The sequence below is a fragment of the Aulonocara sp. 'chitande type north' Nkhata Bay genome, linkage group LG23 (genome assembly GCF_057382095.1).
Source record: "Aulonocara sp. 'chitande type north' Nkhata Bay isolate Kocher_YH1m ecotype deep benthic linkage group LG23, A_spYH_male_GT1.1, whole genome shotgun sequence".
Taxonomy (NCBI): domain Eukaryota; kingdom Metazoa; phylum Chordata; class Actinopteri; order Cichliformes; family Cichlidae; genus Aulonocara; species Aulonocara sp. 'chitande type north' Nkhata Bay.
The window spans coordinates 22,457,972-22,481,612 of record NC_141365.1 but is presented as its reverse complement, the minus strand read 5'-3'; the positions used below and the strand labels follow the sequence as shown (position 1 = coordinate 22,481,612).

General features: G+C 41.1%; 1 protein-coding gene across 1 annotated transcript; it reads left to right on the top strand.

Annotated features, from left to right (window-relative positions):
- Positions 1-241: 241 nt before the first annotated feature.
- LOC147301717 (E3 SUMO-protein ligase ZBED1-like) lies at positions 242-23,641 on the top strand. Its single transcript, XM_086283556.1, has 3 exons — positions 242-527; positions 910-1,524; positions 23,289-23,641. The coding sequence occupies exons 1-3, from the start codon at positions 242-244 to the stop codon at positions 23,639-23,641; spliced, it is 1,254 nt and encodes a 417-aa protein (XP_086139682.1).

Genomic DNA, 23,641 nt, shown 5'->3' with positions numbered 1-23,641 from the left:
TTCAAAACGGCACGTGGAAATCACCAAAGCAGTAACCCACTGCATCGCGAAAGACATGATGCCCGTCAATACGGTGACCAAGCCTGGGTTCAATAATTTGGTAACTACACTGGATAAGAGGTACAGAATGCCCTCCCGCACGTATTTCAGTCAGACTGCAATACCCGAGCTACATATGCAATGTAGGCGGAGGGTTGCAGCGGAGTTAAAGGCTGTTGACTTTTTTGCGGCGACAACAGACATGTGGTCAAGCCGTACAGCAGAGCCCTATCAAAGTCTGACGGTGCATTACATTACCGAAGACCTCCACCTCGAAGCTCGCAGCCTACAAACGGCCTACTTCCTCGAAGACCACACAGGGGAAAACATTGCTGCTGGCCTGAGAGAGGGGCTTGCGTGTTGGGATCTCCCTGAAGACAACCTTGTCTGCATAACGACGGACAACGCGTCAAATATGGTGAAAGCAGCACAGCTGAACGAATGGACCAGGCTCCAGTGTTTCGGACACAGATTACATCTTGCTATTGGTAAGTTACTGCCGTGAGAGAGAGAGAGAGAGAGAGAGAGCGTGCGTATGCATGTGCGAGCCTGTGTATCACTCTCTCCCACAAACACACCACACTATTATTTATCTTGTTCTTTACTGCTGTTAATTCTAGATATGTTATGTCAACCCCACCCTGATGTACCCACCTCTTCTTATGTATTTTCTTTTTTGTTTTTGTCTTATGGTCTTATGTTCTTGTATGACATGATGTATGTAACAATAGCTTTGGCAACACTGTTCCCATAGTCATGCTAATAAAGCAACTTTGAATTTGAGAGAGAGAGAAATGGTGAAACCTTGCATCATAACTGCAATTGTATGTCTAACACTAATTTTACTTTTTACTTTTTTTTTCCCTCCAGAAAATGCAATCAAAGATGGTAGAGTATCAAGAGCAATTGGGCTGTGCAAGAAGTTGGTGGGGCACTTCTCGCACAGTTGGAAGAAAAAGGCAGCACTCACTGAGGCACAGAAGGAGCTTAAGCTTCCTGAGCACTCTCTCATTACTGATTGCCCTACAAGATGCGGGTCCAAAGAGAAAATGATTGCCAGAGTGCTGGAACAGATGAAAGCCATATCGCAGGTATTGACAGGTGACCGACATGCATGCTCCCTCATCCCAACCTGGCAGGATGCTGAAGTGTTGGAGTCCATTCATAAGGCACTGCATCCTCTCTCCGAATTTACTGATGCTCTTTCTGGAGAAGAGTATGTGAGCATCTCCTACCTCAAGCCAGTTCTCCATCTTCTGGCAACATCAGTCTTGGCTGAAAATGCTGAGGACACTGATCTGACTAGATCAATTAAAACCAAGGTCCTGGCATACCTCAACGACAAGTATAGTGACCTCAACACCCAGGAGCTTTTGGATGTTGCGTCGTTCATGGACCCTAGGTTCACAACGCAATACATCAGCGCAGACAACCTTCCTGCCATTAAGGCCCGACTGAAGACAGAAATGGTGGAATCGGCTAGATGTACACATAATCAGGTAAATCCTTGAAAATTATATTTCCACAAACACATAATATTTATATATAAGCTAACTGCAAAACTAATGTCTCTCTTCCCATCTGGCAGGAGAAGAGGTCTCGCACTGAAACTGCTCAAAATTCTCCAAGTGCACAGGCCTCTGGGGGAAAGGCTCTTGGTAGTCTTTTTAAAACCAGTGCGGCCTCTTCAGCTTTGCCTCTGCCACTTGAAGATGTCGTGGAGGCAGAGTTGAATAGTTACCTGTTGACCCCTGTCATTGACGGAGAGGATGATCCCTTAGCCTGGTGGAGGGTGCACAACATTCACTTTCCACAACTGTGCAAGATGGCCTGCAAATATCTGTGTGTGCCAGCCACAAGTGCCCCCTCAGAGCGTCTGTTCAGCACTGGAGGGAATATAGTGACCTGCACTCGCTCATCCTTAAAGCCAGCAAAAGTAGATATGCTGGTCTTCCTAGCAAAAAACCTGTGAGCTAGGATGATTATGGCTAGCTGAGCCATACTCATTGTGCACTTTAGTTTGTGCTGTGTTGCTGTTACTTACTGCAGATAATCAAGATGTTCAGCCAGTTTTAATTTAAAGGCGTGTTTGTGTGTGTGTTTATACAATTGCTATTATGTTTGCACTTTATGTGTAATGTTACTGACTGCAGAGATCAGTAAGATGTGTGTATTTTTTATTTATTAGTTTTATTTATTTAATATTATTTTTTAATTGAATGACTGTCTAGTAGTTCACAGATGTCGAAAAACTGAGTGTGGTAAAGCCACTGATTTTTTTATGTATATTTCTGCAATCTGCACATTGTACTGACTTTCATTTTAATGTTTACACCAGGGTTCCTTGTCAGCACTTTATGCTCAGATGTTTGTAAGCTAAAAATAAACTATTGTGTATGTTCAAATATACTGTTGTGATTGAAGAAGTTAAATAAAAATGTCAGTTATCAATTCATGCATCACCTCATGTCATCATAACAGAGGTCTGTCTTCCAGGAAAGAACAGTTTAAAATTAATGTAATATAGTATTGGCCATACTATATGATGTATTGCTTGTCTTTGTTTAATAATACAGAAGACAAAGACCTTAAAAAATAATCGCATATCGCATCGCAATCGCAATATTGGGGCAAAAAATCGCAATTAGATTATTTTCCATAATCGTTCAGCCCTACACCACCAAAAACATCTCTCTTAAACCTTTTCTCAGGCGTAACGTCTTCAGAGCTGAATTGACTCATTACATCTCCCCTCAGTCGAGAAGACTGGTAGTGGCGGGGATGGGGGCGGAGCTTGCAGTTAGTGGCACTTCATTCATCTGGCTTGAGGCTTGCCTTTGTTTTGCTGGCAGGTGCTTCTAATCCCGCTGTCAGAATAGATGTTTGAACAAGCCCATGCTCAGAAGCCCCTGTTTCACGTAATGCAGCCACCCCCACCTCCCAAACATGTGATATGATCCATACCACATGGTATAGTCATGGCTGATTATCCTGTGAAAGAGGCTGAATGAGTATACGCCACGTCAGTCATCACTTCATGAGCTGTTTTCACGTTCACTGAATTTAAAGAAAGGAGACATGCAGGAAAGCTGTGGAGTCCAAATTCAGTTTAAGATGCTTAGAAATCAGCTGTCTGATGTTTTATTGCTTTCACAATTATATTCTTTAGATTTAAATCACTTTTGTTAAAACTGGCTCAATTTTTTTCAGATTTTTAGAGGATTTACCATGAACGTGCCAACAGGATTCTAACTTTTGCCAAATCCTGAATTGTCCTCTGCTGTCACCGCAACATTGATGTTTTTGGCTTTGAATGAAATATTTTTAAATTTTTGGATAGGTTGGCATGAATGTCATTTGATACCTTCCTGTTTGGCGATCAGGCACTTTATTTATAGACCATCTTTCTGTGAAGTTCAAAGAGTGTCAGAGATGACTGACCAGGGAGTGGCTCAGAGGTCCTCGTGGAATCACCCTTAAAACATAGATCAGCTGAATTTTCTTATTTAGACACGTACCCACTCGTCCCGAGGACCTGCCTCATAGAGCAAGCTGCTAGCATGACTGTAGCTTCTATAGCAATGACATGTTGACGTTAAACCAAAAATGCAATTTTTTTCATTGCATTCTTACACCAGTGGCTGTCTCCAGTATTACGACTTCAGAGATTTTAGCCTACTAGCTTCCCTACTGCACACATATCTAACAATAAGTCTAGATTATCTAATGCTGAATGCAAAACTCCAGCTGCTAGATTAATGAACACTAATAATTATGTATAGATATAGATGGAGTTATATAAATAGATACACAGATTTATAGAGAAGGATAATATAGCTAGATATAGATGTATATAAATGTATATTTCACTTTCTTTATCATATATATTTCTTGGAGCGTGCTCTGAGAGGAAACATCTTTGAGATAAAGACTTTTTTGTCTGCGGGGCAGATGAAGTACCAAAGAAATAACTGACACAACCTGTTTTTGGTAAAATGGGTTTCACATTTAGTGGCTTTGAATGAAAAAATGATCTCAGTCCTTTCAGTCTGTCTTGACCTTCCCTCAGGCGTCATATCTAGAAGCTTCTCCATCCAATAAGCATCACAGTCTCAGACTTTTCTATTGATGACCGGAAACTGTATTGTTCAGGTTTGAGATTAAGTGAAAAGGCCCACTTTCTTTAAATCTCTCTGATTTAATGTAATCTTGTTGTTCACAGTTATAATAACGCCATTGATTTTGCCCTCAGGGGTCAAACCCTGACCTCAAAGTGGGCCTCCTTTGTTTGGTCCATGAGATTGAGGACCACGGTAGAAGCTCACCTTTTAATCTCAGGGGTGAACTTTGGGCTTGTGGAGGTCAGGAGGACACGTGGAGGATACAAGCTCGCTGAAAATCCTTGGGAAGTTTTCTCTCAGCATTAACCTGGTTTCTGCCTGCCAATGATGGTCTATTTTTGGGGGGGAGAAGGGGCCGCTGCTTTATTTTGGATTCCTGGTGGCCCGGCTGCTCAGCCCGAGGTCTCCAATAACCCAATTTGAGTTGACTTTGCCCGTTCAGGGAGAGCCGTGGCCCGGGGCTACGCGCTGTTATAATTCAAGTAATACAATGAAGTGAAACATGACAGAAACCACCCACACATGCACGCATATATGCACATGAACACACACGATCACACTAATTCAGTTCATCTCTGAAAGGCTCTGCCAGGAGGATCAGGATCGATAGAAGAGAGGAACTTCCCCTCTCTCCACAGATATCACGCTTTATTGAATATTTGAATGTTTTAGGAGGACAGAGCTCTGTTCTTCGAGCATTGTATCAAATATCCTTTTATTTTTTCTTATGTTCACTAATTTCATTGTCTGAATAAAAGCCCCTTTCCTTGACAATTCAAAAGGTAAGGAGGTTATACAGGAACAAGAAAAGTCATCCTTTAAAAATAGCAGTGGCATTTTATTATAATCAGAGAGCTATTTAAATATGGAAAAACCTCAAATTCATTGGTATTATTGCATGATTGCCAACAATCAAAGGCTTGTCTGACCCTAAAAAGAGTAGAAATCTTTAGCAGCTATCAAAAATATTTGATTTTAGAGGATATGGGCAATTTTCTATGTATAGGTTGCAAAACAGTTATGATTATTGGTTATTTTAGTTACCAATTAATCTGTTTCAATAGCTGTTAAGTTATTGTTTCTTGTTCTTTCCAATATCTTTAAGAAAATGAAAAATGTTTATTACAATTCCAATTAGAGAGACTGATTAAAACCCTAATTCTTTTAATCAGTGTAGTTGGTTTTTACTGTTTTTCTCCTTTAACTGAAGCAAAATCGTCTTTAACTGAGTTTAATACAGTTTATAAACCTGACGAGTCATTTACACTAAAAGGAATCAGAGGATATTGATGGAAGAAGAAAAGCTTTCGTGTATTTGGTTGTAATATTATTGTCTAACAGCCCACTGTTTGCGGAGTCTGATCCTGGTTATTCAGGCATATATTTGGAGATAAGAGAAAGCAAAGTGACCTATATTTGATGAATGTAAAGACAGCGCTGAGGTTTGCAATACAGCAAAGCATAAACAAAACAAAATGGTAAATAGCTGCAGTGATTTATTGAAACGTGCAAACATATATGAACACAGAGTATGTCAGGCAGTTTGTACAATATAATGAGCTTGATAGTCAAAATTTCTTAAGACCACCTTTATTCTTCAACACAGCCTAAAGAGTCTTTCTGTAATGACTGTTAAAATGTGTGTTTTTCTATCGAGGTATGCTTTAGTACATAGAACAGTCTGTTTGGGATCGTTGTTGTGCTGAACAATGAATCAGATCCTTCCCACATGGTTTTTCATGGAGGATCAAAGTCTGTTGGTACTTTTCTGTGTTCATAAGTCATCAATTTTCACAAGATCTTCCACACGACTAGTACTGAGTAGTACTGATGTTTCAGTGCCTGAAATAACAGTTCCTTCAGATCAGTTCATTGATAATTAAGCAAATCATTCGCTAACATAGCATCATTACGTATAAATAACAAAGTAATCATAATTATCTGTTGTTAGGTGTTTCTGAAGCTTAATCTCAGCATGTTTAAATAAAATATTTGACACATATGGTTTATGTCACTGTCATTAAATTAAATGTTTTCAGGGGAACGCTTTGCGGCTTACCACAAATGCATGATAATAAACTACAGTCATCATTATTTTAGTAGAAAACAAAGCACAAGCTGGGTTCTGTTTCCTTTAAAACATATTAGCCGTTGCAAATTATTTTCAGGCCAGGCTGAAACAATAACTCAGGCTGGGAATCTGACCCCATGCAGGACCACCCTGTTCATGGAAACTACCAGATTGCTTGACCAACAGCAACAGTGTGGCTGAAAGATGAAACTGCAGTTCATCCGGTGGCCACTGGAGGTTGGCTCCAAAACTTGTGATGAAAATGGAACCAAGCGAAGGGCCTGGAGTCAACATACAGAAATCATTTCCAACTTTTACTTATTGTAGATAGATCTTGTTGACCAAAAGTATTCTTTCAGTCATCGTGGTTATTTTTATAACTATAAGACTGATTTATCCCAATTTTCTGGGTTTCAAACTCTTTTGAAGCTTAGCTACTAATGGAGAGAGAAGAAAAAAACTGGATGTTCTCACATTTCTAAACTCCTTGTTCGGATGAAAGCTGTGAGATGACTGAAAGCTGACGTCGGTCTCTAGCTCAAAGTTTCCTGACAATCAGGTACACTGACGAAGCTGCTACTTCCGGAGCGATATGTGCGGTTTAACCCACTCTCGCTGTTTGGTGTTTAACAATCGATTTCCATGCATGTCCCAGTCAATATTCATTAATATCTTGATTAATTGCCCAGCGGCCCCAGGAACCAGGTTCAGAGTGTGTTTGTGGACGAGCCGGCCGGGGCTGCAGTGTGCTGGGAACTTAATGGTGCATTGAAGGGCTGAGATGTGCTTGCTCAGAGCAAGAAGCCATTGTTTGACTTGGCACGGCTCACGGCACCCCGGGGTCCATGCCATGAAAGACTTTCTGTTCGATGCCCAAGTGCGTATTGTTGGAAAAATTGTCCCCCCAAAAAAATTTGCATAGAAGAATCCAAAATGCATAATGTTCTGCAAATGACAGCTGCTTAGCTGAAACAAAGGAAGCAAAATGGCTTTTGGTTGCACTGCACTTGTTATGCTAATAAACCCCCCCACCACCACCACCACCGCCTGCCTTTATGGGCCACACCATACAAATCATGGATCCTTTTTTTTTTTTTTTTTTTAATTTTGCATTGTTCTGCTTCACTTTCTTTATCAGGATGTGAAAGTAGGCCCGTGCTGCAGCCTATTTGATTCATCACTGCTCATAAAAAAGCTATTTTAGTCGTTTAAACTCCTATTTGTGACGTCTTGTTGTGAATTAATGCTGGTGTGCAGCAGCTAGACAAAAGGCAAAAGGTTTATTTTGAAAGAAACACACGTAATGACCCCAAAATTGTTATTGAAGTATGTTAAAAATCAAGCAAAGACTTATAAAAACAGACACCTTCTCATTATCTTTGATGTGCTCTCAGATGTAAACCTGACTTCCTGAGAAAAGGTCGTAGCTCCTCTCTCTCTGGTATTTAGTATGCTAATGTATTCTCGCTTCTAATTCACCACCGAGGCTGAGAAACAACAAAAAGTGAGCAGTGAAAAGGAGGATCGGGTTTCAGCACAGCCTAATGACCAGTAGATTAATCACGGGACACGTGGAGCAGAGATGGTGATGGCGTCAACGCCGCTGTCAGGGCGAAAAGCTTCACCTGGCCAAAAAGTCAATGTGGCGGGGGGTAAGAGGAAGCTTTGGTTTCCAAACATTTTTCTTAACTTTATGAAAAAAAGTTGATGGGCAAGATTAAAAGTCATCAAACGCCAGAATCTCCATTTCTTTCTTTTTTTGTTTAGAGCCATCAGGATGTTGATGTTGAGGATCACTTATTTATCACAGAGCACTTTTTCTGCAAAAATGTGACGGCTTGTATATCACAGTCAGATGGCATTAGTTGTGCATTTGGTGCATCAGCAGTTGCAAGCAGTAAACAGGTTAAGCCTATCAGGATTCAACCTACATACAGTGTCATCAATATCAAGCTACATGTTTTTGGTGTATTGGAGAATTGCACGTTTACATATGTTGCAAACACCTCTGTAAAGGCTCTGCATAGGCAAATACCTATGCAAATTGACCAATGGGCTTCCATTTTTAAATGTGCAGCTTCACAGTAGAAAAAAACCCGTTTACAGCCTGATAAAAACAAAGCGTCACTCCTGCAGCTAAATTATCCCCCAACTGTAACAGCTATTTAGATCTTAAATGATCCAGAAATCACACTGGACAGAAATTCTGGCATCAAACAACCAACTGTGTTTTTAATTTGTTTTCTTTCTGTGACAGTTTATTACAGCTACAGTTTCTCTTGTTAAATTATGTAACTGCTGTTGAGTTTTATGATTCTGCGGGTTTTGCACAAACGTGAACATTTTTTAAGAGACAGGAAACATCTATTTTCTCAGAATTTGTTTTGTTCTGGGGTTTTCTTGTTAGGACATTATGTGTGCCTGTTTTATGTCTCGCACACAACACAAGCATGGATGAAATGGTATCCAAATCGGTTATTTTTCACTTGTGTTATGGCCCTAGCAGGACCTCCTTTGTAACTGACCTTGTGTGGGTGTGTCCTGCCAGCTCTCCTGTCTTAGGCGCCACCTTTTTTGTACAGCTGACTCCCATCAGCATTTAAGAATACTTAAGGCCAGAAAAAAGAGAGCTCTAGTGCCAGAGAGCCTTGTTGGGTTGCAGCTTGTGAGCTGAGTGTGTATGGTGGTTGATTGCTCCTGCTCTGTGGAGAGGAGTATGTTTCAGTGATGAACCCTTTGTGACTTATTTTTCAGTTTATTGACCAACACCTGAGTTTTGTTGTTTTCTTTCCTTAAAAGGTGATAGTGTATTGTCAGTCTCTTTTAGTTTAGTTATTAATAGAAACATTAATAAAACCCATTAATTTAACCATTTTGCCTCCCTGTCTCCTTTTTTCAACCTGGGCACCTTTTATTACTTTTCCCTCATCCCCTGGACCTATTTGGGGTTAACATAACAACTTGATTTAAAATGGAAAGTCAATTCTGCCGCAAGTTTTGTGAAAATCACAGATTTTTCTTACTTACTGAAACAGACAAAATAGACCATTCGACTGCTTTGTATGTTTTGAGCCATCTAAATGGCTTTTTTCAGTTATTAAGATTACATTACTTATGATCCTCCTCTATCATAGTTGGCTTAGTTGATCATATAGTTGGTTCAGTAGGGTGTTATTTTTATATAGTGGCAGCTATATAAGGTGTCAGGTATATAATTAGCATAAATGGTGTACAAAAATTAGCCAGCTAACGCAGCACTCAAGTGCAGATCCTGTAATGATAACTTGTTGTTGTTTGAAAAAACTAAAGTGTTGTAATCTTTATAGGGGCTCTGTTTGCGCTCCTTGAAGTCTAATTTTTTTTTTCAATAGATACCATAGAAACAATTGCTGTAATGCTGATACCATTATGTCACCCACTTGGTTGTGAAGTCCTCTTTAAAGTCTTGCGATTAGCATTTTAGCTGCCACCGTGATTTCCGTTGAGCCAGAAGCGATCATGTTTTTACAACAGCGTAAGGAGGTTTTGCAGACATGATCACTAACCATGTGATGTTAACTTGTTGGCCATTTTGACTATATAGATTCAAATGAATAAGGCCTCACTCACACCGACATAAAGACCATTTTTGCCCTTGAAACCTTCCTGAACTAGGGAAAAACGTGTATTCCCCAAGTGGTGCAACAACCTCCTTGTGATTGCATATTGTTATGGTCGTAGTTTGAGTCAAACTCACTGCCTTGTCTAGCATGTTTTGGTGCAGCAACTTCTTTGCAACTGATTTCACTCAGCCAGAGCTAGCAACCTCCAGGAACTACTGCCAGCCATTTGAAAAATATCAATCATCTGTAGTAACTAGTAGTTGTATTACATCCAATATGGGAGACATCTCTGATACAAATACACAAAGCATGAGGAAACCTCATAATAGTGCTAAGTTAACAGGTAACATTAGCCAGTGTGTTTAGCAAGCTGCATCTATGGACCATATTGGTGCATCACATAAACATAGATACCTGCCCAGTAAGTTGTGTTATTTCACCGATAATTGCATTAAAGGTGCTCCAAATACAACAGACTGGAAACGATCACTTTATGCTGATGATGTGATTCTGTTTATTAGAAAATTAGACAAATCAGATGAAACACGAACAAAAGCCTAGCAAACTGCTAGTCGCTGTAACTGCCTGTCAGTCAAAGAGGCCATGCCACTGCAAACTTTAAGCCTTAATACTGTTTAATTAGGTGAGTTTTATAAATAAATCGCCACCTGCACAGTTGTTATAAAGCAGTAGATTAAGCTACAGAGGCCAAAAGGTTTTTGTTTTGTTTTTGGGGGGTTTCTAATCAGACTGTGAACAATGTTTATTTCTGCTGTAAAGTCAGACTTTTTAATATCGAAGTCTGTTGGAAGTCTGGTATCGAAGTCTCAATATCACCTTTTTAAATGTTAAGTGTAACAGAATACAGTTACTCATATTTTGTTTTTTAAATACATAACGCCAGTACATGTATTGCATTACTCCCCAACACTGGTGACAGGGGACAAAAAAACACTTTAAGTTGTAAGTTTTTTGGGTTTTTGGTTTTTTGGTTTGTTTGTTTTTTCAAAAACAGTCAGTTTGATTCTTGGGGTTTTCTGTGTATTTTTGTAGCTTTCCTACCTTATTCTATGAGGTGGTGTTATAAAAATGTAATTATATTTAATCTGCATTAGTAAAAACATACTAAGAGTGGACTTGTTTTTCTCTTATTATTATTATTAATACTGTGTAGGTTGTGAAAACAGTCCTCTGATGGCTTTTGCAAATTCAAAGATGAAAATAACCCTCTTGACATAACAGCAATATCGTCAAATTTATAACTGAACGCCTGGATGCTTGGACATTAAAAGACATAGCCATGGGATCTGCTGTGCCATCATGGAGTGTTTCGGGAGACTGAACCACAGCAGCTCTAAAAAAAAAAAAAAAGGTTTAGTGTAATACTAAATGTTTGGACTTCCCATTCAGATTAAAACGAAAGACCTGCCAAAAATAAAAATATTTCAACATGTTCCTAATTAGAAGCAGCTTTTAGCTTCTGCAGAAGTGACTTTATGTCAGACTCTGGCATGTTTAGAGCAGAAAGCATTCCAAAGTGGCTGGTAAAGGCTCCAGACTTGCATTTAGCTGCATTGAAGTGCTGGCTGGTGGTGATTTCCCACCTCGCCATAAATTGTGCCTGGGCTTGGAAGATGTTTGAGAGTTGGTAGCGGTTTAATTCCCTGACTTCAGATCTTGAAGAAGGTTTGCGTGAAAGCACGGATGGCTCAGTTTCTGCCACGTCCACAGTATGTCTTTATGCCACTTGGTTCTGTTGCTCAGCGCTGAAAGAGATGGGCAGCGCTCGCCTCTCGCTCTTTGAGAATTAAGCTGCCATAGCACGCCCATTGGCTCATTGTCCGCCGAGCAGGGGGCCAGGCGCTTGGTATTCCCGGCACAGAGCGGCTCTAAACTTTGGCCTTCGTTGTGTGCATTAGGAACCCGGCCCACTGCCATTCCAATTCTCCCCCTCGCCTTTCCAACTCAATCTCGCACCGTGCCCTCCCCACCCGCTCCCTCCATTTGCCTTTTTACTGGCGATCCCCCCGGAGGACATCTTGTTCTTGTTATTCTGAGATATGGGAATGTTCCAGCATCCTGAAACATCTCAACTACTGTACATGTGACCCCAGAGCTGCTGCTGCTTATCCTGATGCAAGGCTGCAAGCTCAGAGTCACCACGGGGGGAAAAGACATTTGTATTGTAGTCATCAAAGACGGCAGAGAGGCGTCTCACCTGTTTTCTCATGAAACGCTCCCTTTCATATTAGCGGTGCAGCTGGTTTCTGTCCCTGCTCTCAGGCTTGATTAGAAGGCTGCAGAGGAGAGGCCCGCTCCTGCAATGTGATTGGGAGAGTCACCTCTGATGGTGATTTATTTCCACAGCTTGACATCTTGTCCAAAGTGTTTGCACTTGAGGTTTAGGAAGCTCTCAGCCTCTTGTTGGGTTCTCTTTTGTCTTGATCAGAGTCAGCTCTGTGGTGTTTCTAACTGTTTCCAATCTTTTATATCCTACAGGTTTTGTAAAGACAAATGTCTCTCTTAACTTCTTATCAAACATATAATATCAAGAGATGAGGTATGGATTTGTCAATGATTGGGGGCGGGTGGGCTTTTTTAATATAGCAGCTACTTTACCTTACAATATAAAGTCTCTTGGGGTGACTGTTGTAGTGGATTGGTGGTAAATATAGTCAATAAAAAATAAATTTAACTGAATAGATGCATCCCAACACCACATGCATCTCTACGTGTGTAATAAGGCATCCATATGTAACCCTGATTGAATTTATAGCACTCAGAAATACGGGTTTCCTTGAATGCATCGTAGTTTTCCCATATGGTAGCTTTCTCCTCTGGTAATTTCATTTCCGGGCTTGCCCTGAATGCATCACCTGCAGCTCCAGTGGGTGTGAAGGTGTGGTGCAGAGGAAAGAACACAGCAAGGAAAAAACTCCATGCTGGCGTGAAACACGTTTTCTTTTGTTTTTTCCAGTTAACAGAAAAAGAGAGCTCCATGAACATTTGTAGGAGAGCTGCTGTTAGCGATGAACCACAAACAAGTACATAACTCAAAGGAGTCGGAGTCCTCGAACTTTTTGAACTATCCATCTTTAAGTCTGACGTCATTAGCCATGTCTGGGCCCAAACTCGCTGCAGGTCCCTAAGTCACACGATCACTGCAGCATCACTGAGAGTTAAAAACTGTCTAAATCCTTTGATCTGTAATAAAATGATTAGCGTTGCTGTGTGCAACAGTGACATTTGTAGGGTTACTGAAGTTGGACTAGCTGGTATATAATGATGTGCTACGTGATCGCTAGCGACACAGCTATGTTAGCATAATATAAACAGTGAAGCTGGAGGATGAACGCTAATTTTATTCCACTCAATAAAAGTTATCATGAGGGTCCCCAAAGGTTCGGGACAAATGCAATTGCATGGCAGGATGCTCTAAACGGACCGAACTTCAGTCGGGAGAACAACTGAGATAATCCACAATATAAGGTTAGTCATTAATATACTGCTGCATGGGCTGGGCTGTAGTTACATCGTAAGGTTTTAAAAACTGAGCTTTAAAATGATTTGTGGTACTAAAACCCGAGAGAGGCCGACAGTGATCACTGACTGTTTTTAGGGGCTTTTTGAGATTACATAGAACAAGATACAAAGCATTAAAACATGCAGACTGTTTTTTGAGAGACAATTCTGTCTGTGCTGTGTGAGGAACTGCCTCATCGTGGTCCAGGATGCCATTGCTGTTGTGGATGTTTTCTGCGTGTCAGGACATCGACATGTGGATGTTTGCCATACTGGTAGGGTGGAAGACGAAAAACAAAAGGGATTCCACCTGAGAGCCACCTTATTATTTTCTTTGCTACTTTTCTCCACCTGAGACTAATTTCGTTCTTTGACCAAGATAAAGTGACATCATAAGGAAACTGGAGGTTGACAACCAGTAAATAGTGAAGTGGTACCACATTTCCTTGTTTTTCCTTTTCTTTGGGGGTGTTGAAAAATTGTATTGTATCCATCTTTGTTGTTTAAATTATTTTTGTGGTATATTTGCAGATTTAAGATGTGTCTTTGTTCCAACACAGCTAATTTAAATGGTTAAGTTACTTCATCAACATGTCTTGAGGTTCTCCAGAGGCCTGGCAAAGCACTAATCATTTGATTCAGGTGTGTTGACCCAGGGTGATATCTAAAACCTGCAGGACACCGCCCCTCGAGGCCTGGAGTTCGTGACCCCTGCTTTAAGGTATTCCAAATTCAACAAAAACGCAAATGGAACTGAACAAGATATTTGCATAAAGCTAATTTTCTGTTTCACAAATCTGTGGTCCTGTGTGTTGTTCTTACAGAGCCTGCTACTGCCAATCTCCTTCCCAAATCTAGTAGAGCGTGAATCTGAGCAAACCTGTGATAATTCTGTACTGGAAGGCCCTAGGTGTAAGATTTTTGATGCAAGCCCTAGATTTCATATATTGTACACATACTATTGTCTTCTGAACTTTAGAAAACGTGTTTTGGCTGAAATACAACACATTTTTGTGTCACATGGTTGGTGTTGGTAAATACATCATTCCCTAGTATGAGTGGATGGAGGGGCAAAACTGCACATTTACCTGCAATTGGAATAATATTAGAGTCACACTAGGGACATCATTGGTTGAAGACTCAGCCGCAAACAAAATCATCGAAAAAATGTCCAGTGAACAAATCTTGTTGCGTTTGTAATTGTGGCTTTAAAGACGGGGACCACTCACAATCAGATACCATCGTCAGCACAACTGTGGTGCATCAAAAAATTAAATCAATAAATATAAAGTCAGTCTAATATTAGTTTGATATTGAATGAGGTCCAGTTGGCACTTACATTTAACAGATGATAAACTGGCAAAAACTACAAATCAGCTGCTATCTACAAACTGCAAAATTCAAAATCACAACTAGTTCAATTAAGAGACCAGCCAGAAATTCACAGACCAGAAATAGAAATTCTGAAATTTCTCCACAAGTAGTGACGTAGCAGGTTTTGCTTTTATATAGGAATATAACCAGAAAACAACCATTTTGCAACCACCTGATGCAAAGAGGCACTCAAGTTGTGCTCATTAGCACAGGCTCAGATTGATTGCAACATGTTGGCAATTGATCTGCATTAATAAATAAGTCTGTGAAGGTTCTCAGTCATCAAGGTCATCGTAGTCAAAGGAGCTTGCAAAGAAAAGCGTCTGGACTTCTTTAAGTTGCTTGAAGACGTTTCAACTTCACACCCGATCAGATTTGCACACTGTTAGACCTCTGCCTCACCACAACATACTTCAAATACAACGGAGGCTTTTACAGACAAAAACATGGCTGTGCCATGGGCTCCCCCGTGTCACCTATTGTAGCCAACCTTTACATGGAGGAAGTGGAAAGGAAGGCTCTTGGCTCTTTCAAAGGAAGAGTACCCAGCCACTGGTACAGATATGTGGACGACACCTGGGTCAAAATCAAGACACAAGAAGTGGAATCCTTCACTGCACAACTGTCCATCTGCATCTTAAGGATAAAGGACACTCTTTCGAGGATGCCAATGTTCACATTTTGGACAGAGAGGACAGATGGTTTGAAAGAGGAGTGAAAGAAGCCATCTATGTCCACTGTGAGCGACCATCTTTGAACAGAGGCGGGGGTTTACGACACCAACTCTCTGCCATCTATAATCCAGTTTTGAGATCCCTTCCCAGATGCCTTAACGCCCACTCACATCCTGGGCCATCTGACCTCAGGAATTCGCATGATAAGGTGGGGCCAGGTTTCACAATGAGCTCACCTGAAACTCTGGCTGATTGGGACCCACACCCAGTTTCACACCTTGGCTCAGGCGATTAGAGGATCATCAGGGGGTCCTTTTGTCCCTCTGTGGGGGGATACTCCCACTAGATATCTGGGACTCTCCACCATTTGACCTTAGAATTAATAAATAAGATTATTTGCGATTATTTCGAAACCTGCGCAAATTTATCTGATATTGCAGACAGCCTGAGTTATATCACAATTGGCTGGATTTTATATCCAGAATTTATTGGGTTCTTACATCGGTTCTGCTCCACTGTGACACCAAGTTTTAGAACATTTGGTAGTTTCTGTATAATTTAACTGACTGCTTTGGTTGGCGTTTTTCTCATGATGGCAGAAAATTCCAGGTAAATCAGTTGTACTATGTTTAAATATTACTCAGTTGTACTTTTACAGTTTCCGTGTAAGTTGTAAGAAAAAGTCACGCTCAAGCCAGGCCTCCTGACATGACTTCATTTGATGTTTAGTGATTGATAGTTCGCTAGCTGCTAAAACAACACCGTAGGCATAAGAAAGTTGGTGGTGTTCAGATGTTGGGATTCCTCTGAAGACGTGACAAAGCTCCTCTGTGCTAATCGGTAATCTGGGCTCGTCTCTGGCTGATGGGCTGACATGCTCAGGTCTCCACACGCCGATCACTTTTCTGTGAAAAAAATAAATCATACCTGAATGAAAACAGGAGGGAGTCTCCACATGTGGTGGCACAAACTGGGGTTATTTAAAGAACTAAAGACAGTAAAAGAGTCTTCCATTTTTTCCACTTTTCCAGCCTGAACCTCGTCTGAGCCTGAGTTCGTCTTTGTATGTCACATTTAATGTGGTAAAAAGGCAACAGGTGGCAGGAGAGGAAAAAAGTTCATATTGATTGCTTTCACGGAGTGTTTTTAAAGCTTTGGAGGCAATCATTGAGGACGTCTGCACAAGCAATCACACCTCTTCTGTGCAGAGTTTCATCCAGATAACACAGCTCTACCTACGGAAATGTTGATCGATTCAGTTTCATCTGTCTGCTGCTTTATTACCCTGCAGTCCTCTCCAGCTGTCATAACAGGAGGAAAACTGCTCTGGTAATATTAAAACAAACCTGCTGCAGCTTAAAAATGGACCTTTTGACAGGAGCCCGCGACTGCAAAGGCTCACAACAGGCCAACGAAAACTTCAGGCCTGCCAGCACCTCCATGAAAAGGCCAATCAATCTCCTGTACCCGAAAACCGGACCATCGCTTTGAGAGTTTTACTCGCACCAAGACAGATAAATGAGTTGCTGAATAAAAAGCAAAAGAATTCGCCCGAGTTCAGATCTCAAACAGCTGAGAGAAGCTGACGGATCACGTGTGAGGATGAACCCTCTCGTTCATTCAGTCGTTCATTCAGTCTTTCATTCATTCGTTCACCCGGGGGACTCGGTGCTCTGATGGACGGCCTTTGAGTGATGGACGGAGCCTGAGGCGGAGACACTGCCTCAGTGTTCAGGCCCCACGGGGGGTCAGCGGGGGCCTCCAGAGCCCCGCAACAAATCTCCCAATTGTGTTCCCCAACGCTCACCAGAAACATGCCACATGATCCTTATCAGGCTGCCTTTAAAGTAAATATACACCCCGACCATATATTACCATAAATTATGGCTGCGTGTTCGGCTGTGATGGTGATTGGAGCCAAACAGGGTGTGTGTGTGTGTGTGTGTGTGTGTGTGTGTGTGTGTGTGTGTGTGTGTGTGTGTGTGTGTGTGTGTGTGTGTGTGTGTGTGTGAGGAAAGCTGCGAGTTAAAGCTCCGTCCTCGCTGCCAATATTTGTTCAAGCTGCCTCCAGTGAGATCTGGAGATTTGTATGAACACAAGCTGCGAGTGATGTCACTCATTGAGCGACGTTTCACATTCAGAAAGGAGTAAGCTCTCTTAATAGCTGCCTTCTTGAATGGTTGCCACCTCTCTTGGAGAATACGGCGACTCTGTGTATGTGTCTTTATTTTCACACATGTTCACACGTGCTATTATCAGGTCAGCCAGTAATCAAAAATACCCCCGAAACAAAGAGAGGTTAAATTAGTTCGCTTGCAAGTTGGCTCGGATGCTTTTTTGGCAATGATTCTTTATGCAAATACGTCGACGGAGCCCTGCATCGTGCGGTTTTTGCTTTGTCACTCTGATTATGTAAGTTAGATCCTGCTCTGAACTTTGTTTTGTGGGTTTCATGAAGCCATAAACGTGTCATGTCATCATCAGGATGTGAAACTGACAGCTGTACTGAGGGAAGCTATTTTGGCACTGCTCACTATGAAAATCGCCAGCACTCTATGATGAAATAATTATCTCTTTAGCTAATTTTCTTAAAGTTAATTTCCTTTACCCAGCAGGTAAGCCACAAACAGCCAAAAACTGTGCAGTATCACCACAAAATTCTGTCTGCAACCTGCAATCCTGCGGAAAAAATAAAAACAGGGTGTAAAATTTTGTGTAATATAGGCAGCTTTGAAGATTAGCACTGAATTTATTTCCTGTTAAGGACACTAAAGAAAAGTGTTACAATTACCAGCTGTTTCACTTTACCCTGTAAGGCTTTTTCATATGCACATAAATCTTAAGTAGAACAGTAACAATTTGGCTGTTTAAAACCTGTAACACTGAAAACAAGAACACGGTAATAAGTTAAAGTTCGATCACTATCCTTTTTGTTTGTTCTTCTAAAATCATGTATGTTAAACCTGACATTTATAACAGAGTTAAACATTTAGTTTCTCATTTATACATATTAATGTGGTTTATGTCATTTACAGTCTGCATCATGCAGCACAAAACTTTTCCCACAACCCTAGAACACAACTTATCATAGAAAAAAGTTACACAGAAGTTGTAAACACAACAATTTCTTCCTCTTCACAAACAGCATATTGGCATAAAGAAAATGTTACACATATCCTCTAAATAACATTTCCTCAGTAATTACAAACCATATATTTATAAAGAAATTGTAAGAAATACATGACTCATCCAAAAAATCTGGGGGGAAAACTAGATGGTGTCGATTTGTGGAAAAATGGCTGCAGATTGTGTAAATCTTGTCACAGTCCAGTGTGCAAACGCAGTAGAAATATCAATATTAACATTTTATCTCCTTTGGAGATAAAAACTGAACAAGCATTAAACACCTACCGTTTAAAAACTGATATCACAGGAAAAGCTAACGTGCTACATCATAATTTGGACGATATGTGCATGTCATGCTTGAAGTAAACAACAATTTCAGGATTTAGAACCAAAACCAGCTTCCCATCATCTCCTCATGTAAACTTATATTATTTTCTTGTGTGACACAGCTAAATCCAGTTTTACCATTTTATTAACCAGGTAGCCACAGTGGACATTTTTTATAGAATAAGAATAGAATAGAATAATCCTTTAATTGTCATACAAGGGGAAATTTGGGTGTAATGTGAAAATGTCAGAAAAAAGACAATTGGTTCATTATGTTGTGCAACAGATTGCCCTAACTCCCAGATGTAGGAACCAGGAAAACCTAAAGTTTATTTTGCAGATTGTGTTTGTTATATGCAAAACATATAATTCAAATCTTAGCTTAATTGCACACCAGTCACAGGCCACACCCCTAATAATGAAAATGCAGTTCAAAAAGGTAAATTATAAATAAATTCAACCCCAGTTCAGTTTTTTTTTCAGTGAAATCAAGACCAGAATCTGATAAAAGTCTAATTAAGGACATTTAAGTCTCAGTTAATTCTCTTAAATCGTCGTTGGGAGTGTTTTCTGTCCAATCAGAGCTGCAGCCTCACTGATCTTTCCAGTATGTGCTAATAACCAGCTCCTGGTAAGTATTCGGTCTTGTTGATTCAAACCTCCAAACCTCTGCAGCTGTTATTTCATTGTAAGGACATAATCTCTGAGTTTTGGGTAAACTCGACCACGAGCGGCGCAGCCAGTCCGCTTCATGTATTTTGCACATCTAAACATCACGACTCTTGTGATTCCTGGAAAAACAACTGTGCTCATTAATCTTTCAGCTCTTGTTCTTACTGCCCAGAGCTCCGAGGTGAGCTCACACATCCACCGCGCGGCCTCACGGCTATTCAGAAAAATAATCTTCCAAGTGTGCGGCCGTGAGGAAAATAATTCTGCACCAAAATCCCCGTTAAGACGATAATGGCGTTTTGTACTCCCGCACAAATTCATCTAAGCCTCTTAATTACATGAGTTGTACATTCTTTTGGCGAGCGCCTTCTTAACTGATGAAGTCACTCATACCAGGAGATTAGCCGGCTGGGAGGCCTCGACCTCCAGCAGGATGGGCTGCTGCTGACCCATGATGTGAGGTAGGTGAAGTGGGCCCAAATCCACATCAGGTGTTGGGCAGAAAAACAAAGAGGAGCTCGGCAAAATGAGCAAAGCAATGATTAAAAATGCAGAAAGTACATGGTGTGCACGGAGCAGCGGCAGAGTTATGTTTCCCCGGTTTGACAGGCTGACAGGAGGAGGACTGACGAGAAACAAGCGGGACTCAGAGCGGCGAGGGAAGCCAGCAGGTGGGCCAAAGACTCACCTTGAACTCCAGAGTCTTCGGCTTCAGGGGGTCAGTGAGGGCGTGAGCTCAAGTATCTCAGTGTTTTTGCACATTCAGTTACCTCTGGTAGCTCTACCTCTTTTCCTTCTGTCTGCGGCTAAAACTCAGACTGGAATTGAAACAAAGGCACTCTAATCACTTAAATATGAGTGAGCTGGTCTCACTTGGTGAGTGTGGGTGATCTGGACAAATTTACTTCAGGCTGCAAATGCTATCCATGAACATTACTGCCACTGTTTGGCCTAAAATGACTGTGACACTGATTTAATCTGATTTTTAAAAGTTTTCTTACCTTTGAAGTTCATCATTTTGGAGGTTTTGTTTCAGTAGCAGCTCCTGACTCAAACATGAACCAGTTCGAAGAAAAATGAACTCACCATGTGGTGTTATTTTACATTATTTGCCTTCTTCTGTCCACTTTGTTATGGACAGAGTAAACTTAAACAGCAGCATTGTTTCCTATATTTTAAACTCCTTTTGTGTCTCTCAAAAATTAGACGAGGAGTAACCTACTCTACCTCAGTGGACCAGCTGCCATTGGTGTATACTTATCTTAGTGTGTATTTGTGGGTGGACTAATTGTCTGTTTCAGCCAGGACACTCTTGCAAAAGAGACTGCTATTCTCAGGAGTCATGTTCTCCATGTTGAATTAACATTTCCTGAGTCAAAGGTCAAAGCCAAAACAGCGATCTGTGTCTCTAGAAAGCATGTAGCCCGCTACAGCAGCTACGTGATGCAGTACTTTACAGGAACTCCTATCTTCACTTTGGTATAAACTTTGTTCATTAACGCAGTCGAAACATGATGAAAAACAGTGACATCTGTGCTAACAAATACAACATTGAGTCAGAAACAGCAAGAAATGAAAGAATGTGGGGTAGGTTGCAAAGCGTTTTGCAGAAGGAGCAGCAGCTGGAAATTAAAGCCCAGCTAGTGCTTCTGCAGGAAATCTACATCAACTTCCGACGTAACCAGAAACCCATCTTAACCCGACAAAGTAATCTGGCAGGAAATGTAACTACACGTCAGGTCAACGCAGCCCGCAATGACTCTGGTTGGCATGGAAGGTGTAGAACGTAACGGTGCAGGGTTAAGAGGGGTTACCGGTAACCCAACATAGATATCATCTATACATGTGGACACTAACGGATGAAGACTCAGTGGTTCCTGAAGTCTGCCTGAAGTTCACCACCTAGGGTTCATAGTTGGTGTATTATAAATTCTGACACAACAAAAGGCAGGTGTGCAAACATCCACACAGATCTTTGCACTCATCATGTGATCATAAAGGTTATGTCATGTATAATCAAAAGTTAACACTACACTTGTTGTTTACTTACTTTTCCTCAAAACAGAACTAAAATAATGGTATTAAACGTGAAACAAATCCCAGTCCTGAGATTTAAACCAGCTTCTTAACTGACAGCATGTTGGCTCTGAACATACCTACTACTCAACCACATCTGCTTGTGATGGTGCTGACATTCATGAGGTTCATTCTAAGTATTTTTTCCTAATTATTGTTACTCATCCCTGCAACATTTACCATCCACTCCTTATCCTCCATCTGCCCTGGCCATTAATCTGCACAACTCCCACATTAATAATATCTGTTATTGCGATTAAGAGTAACATGCAATCGGTTAATCATAGCCTCATGTACCCAGATAGGTTGTCCTCATACAGTCTGTTTTGTGAATGATAAAGCTAGGCTTAGCTTTGGATCTTAATTTCAAGCCTTTAAAGTGTCTTTTTTAGTGGATCCATCCTGGTTGATACAATCACCAAACAAGCAAACGACCCTTTGGGATTGCGTCACAACGGCCGTCTGGTCGGAAAAAAAACTCTTGCAAATCAAGCAGCCTGCTGTGGCTGAAAGTAGCTTTAAACTTTCAGTTCAAGTCCAACCTGCACTCAGTTTGGTGTTTGACATCATTTTATTGACCCTGGGGTTTAATTCTTGTATTTAATCACTTTATTGATGTCTAATAACAATTGTCTTGGCATATTTAGTATTGTCTGCTTCCCACGCTTACTTAGAACCCCGTCCTGCCCACAGCTTGTATGAGGTCATATATATTTACCCATAGTTACATACAAAAGCACAAAGACAGGCTTGCATGCATCTACAAACCAACTAAAATGTCAAACAATGTCTAAAATTTCACCTTTAAACCAAATTTATTCCACCAAAAATGAACTGTTTGGATGTCTTTTGGAGCTCTGATCAAAAAAACTTCTCTGTGGATGAATTTGTGGTTCAAATTAAGTTTAATGTCTGCCTGAAACCACACTCTTTCCTCTCAATTTTCAGGCAAATTTAGACGTAAAGGGACATTGGAAAGTCATGGCCTTTAAGAGGGATGTCTGTTTTCAGACCCACCAGATTTAGGCCAGAAAAAACAGTCTGTGGACATCTGGTGCTTGGCAAGAATAATCAGTGTCATATTCTACACTTTATTAATGAGCTTTTGATTGGACGGGCTCTTTGGCATACGATGGAGACAATTATTAACATTTCTGAAGGATTTGCAGCTAGAAGATGAGCCTCGAATCAAAAAGGACACTTTTCAGATACGGTAACTTGCTTTGAAGAGCCATCTATCCCACACGGTGATATGACCCTTTAAAGCTTACCCAAAAAGTGCAGTTTTCTTCAGTGAAGTATCAGAAAACACATCAAACATCCAGGATGCTTCTGCTCCTCACATTTATTCATACTCATGATACTGATCCTCACAGTTGGCTTTGAATTGTGACACTTGGAGTGGATTTAGAGCTGATATTTCTTCAATTCTATTCACGAAGGTGTGGTGGAAAAATAAGTTTAAAAGGACCAAATTTGAAAATATTGGACAGCATTCAGAGCACATAGGCTAAGATTTTGCACTGATTTATTAAGTTACCTTTGAGGATGGTTAGAAAAAAGGAATAGATGGTTAACTGAAGAAATAAAGCTCAAAAGCTGCCAAAAGCACCAGCACATATCCGCCTCTTCGGTCTGGCTGCTGATCAGCGCTGATCACGATCTCGTGATGTTCTCCCATCAGGTGCTGGACAGAAAAATTCCTTCAGTCACTCGGGGGGTTGGCGAACAGCGGCCGGCGAGGGCGACAACAACAGCTCAGTGTGCCGCGACCCCCACCTCCGCCTTGCCTCCCCTCCCTGCACCGCCAATTCATCAGGCCGGGCACGACACAAGAATTGCAGCCCCCTTAATGTGGAGGCAATCAGGGACTCAATCAGAGCCGCGGAGCACAGTGGGAACCGCACTCCTAGCACATGTGCACAGGAGTACCCCGAGGGCCCCAAAGCTGCAGAACTAATGAGAGAGAATATATGTGCCCCACAAGTATGCACCCTAGAGAGCGCGAGCGGCAGCACAGGGACCCAGCACCCTTAG

Excerpts from the sequence above, each read along its gene's own strand:
- LOC147301717 (XM_086283556.1), top strand. The coding sequence starts at position 242 with ATGTGGTCAAGCCGTACAGCAGAGCCCTATCAAAGTCTGACGGTGCAT. Across the intron at positions 528-909 it reads CAGATTACATCTTGCTATTG|AAAATGCAATCAAAGATGGT; the intron begins GTAAGTTACTGC and ends TTTTCCCTCCAG. Across the intron at positions 1,525-23,288 it reads AATGGTGGAATCGGCTAGAT|GTGCTGGACAGAAAAATTCC; the intron begins GTACACATAATC and ends TTCTCCCATCAG.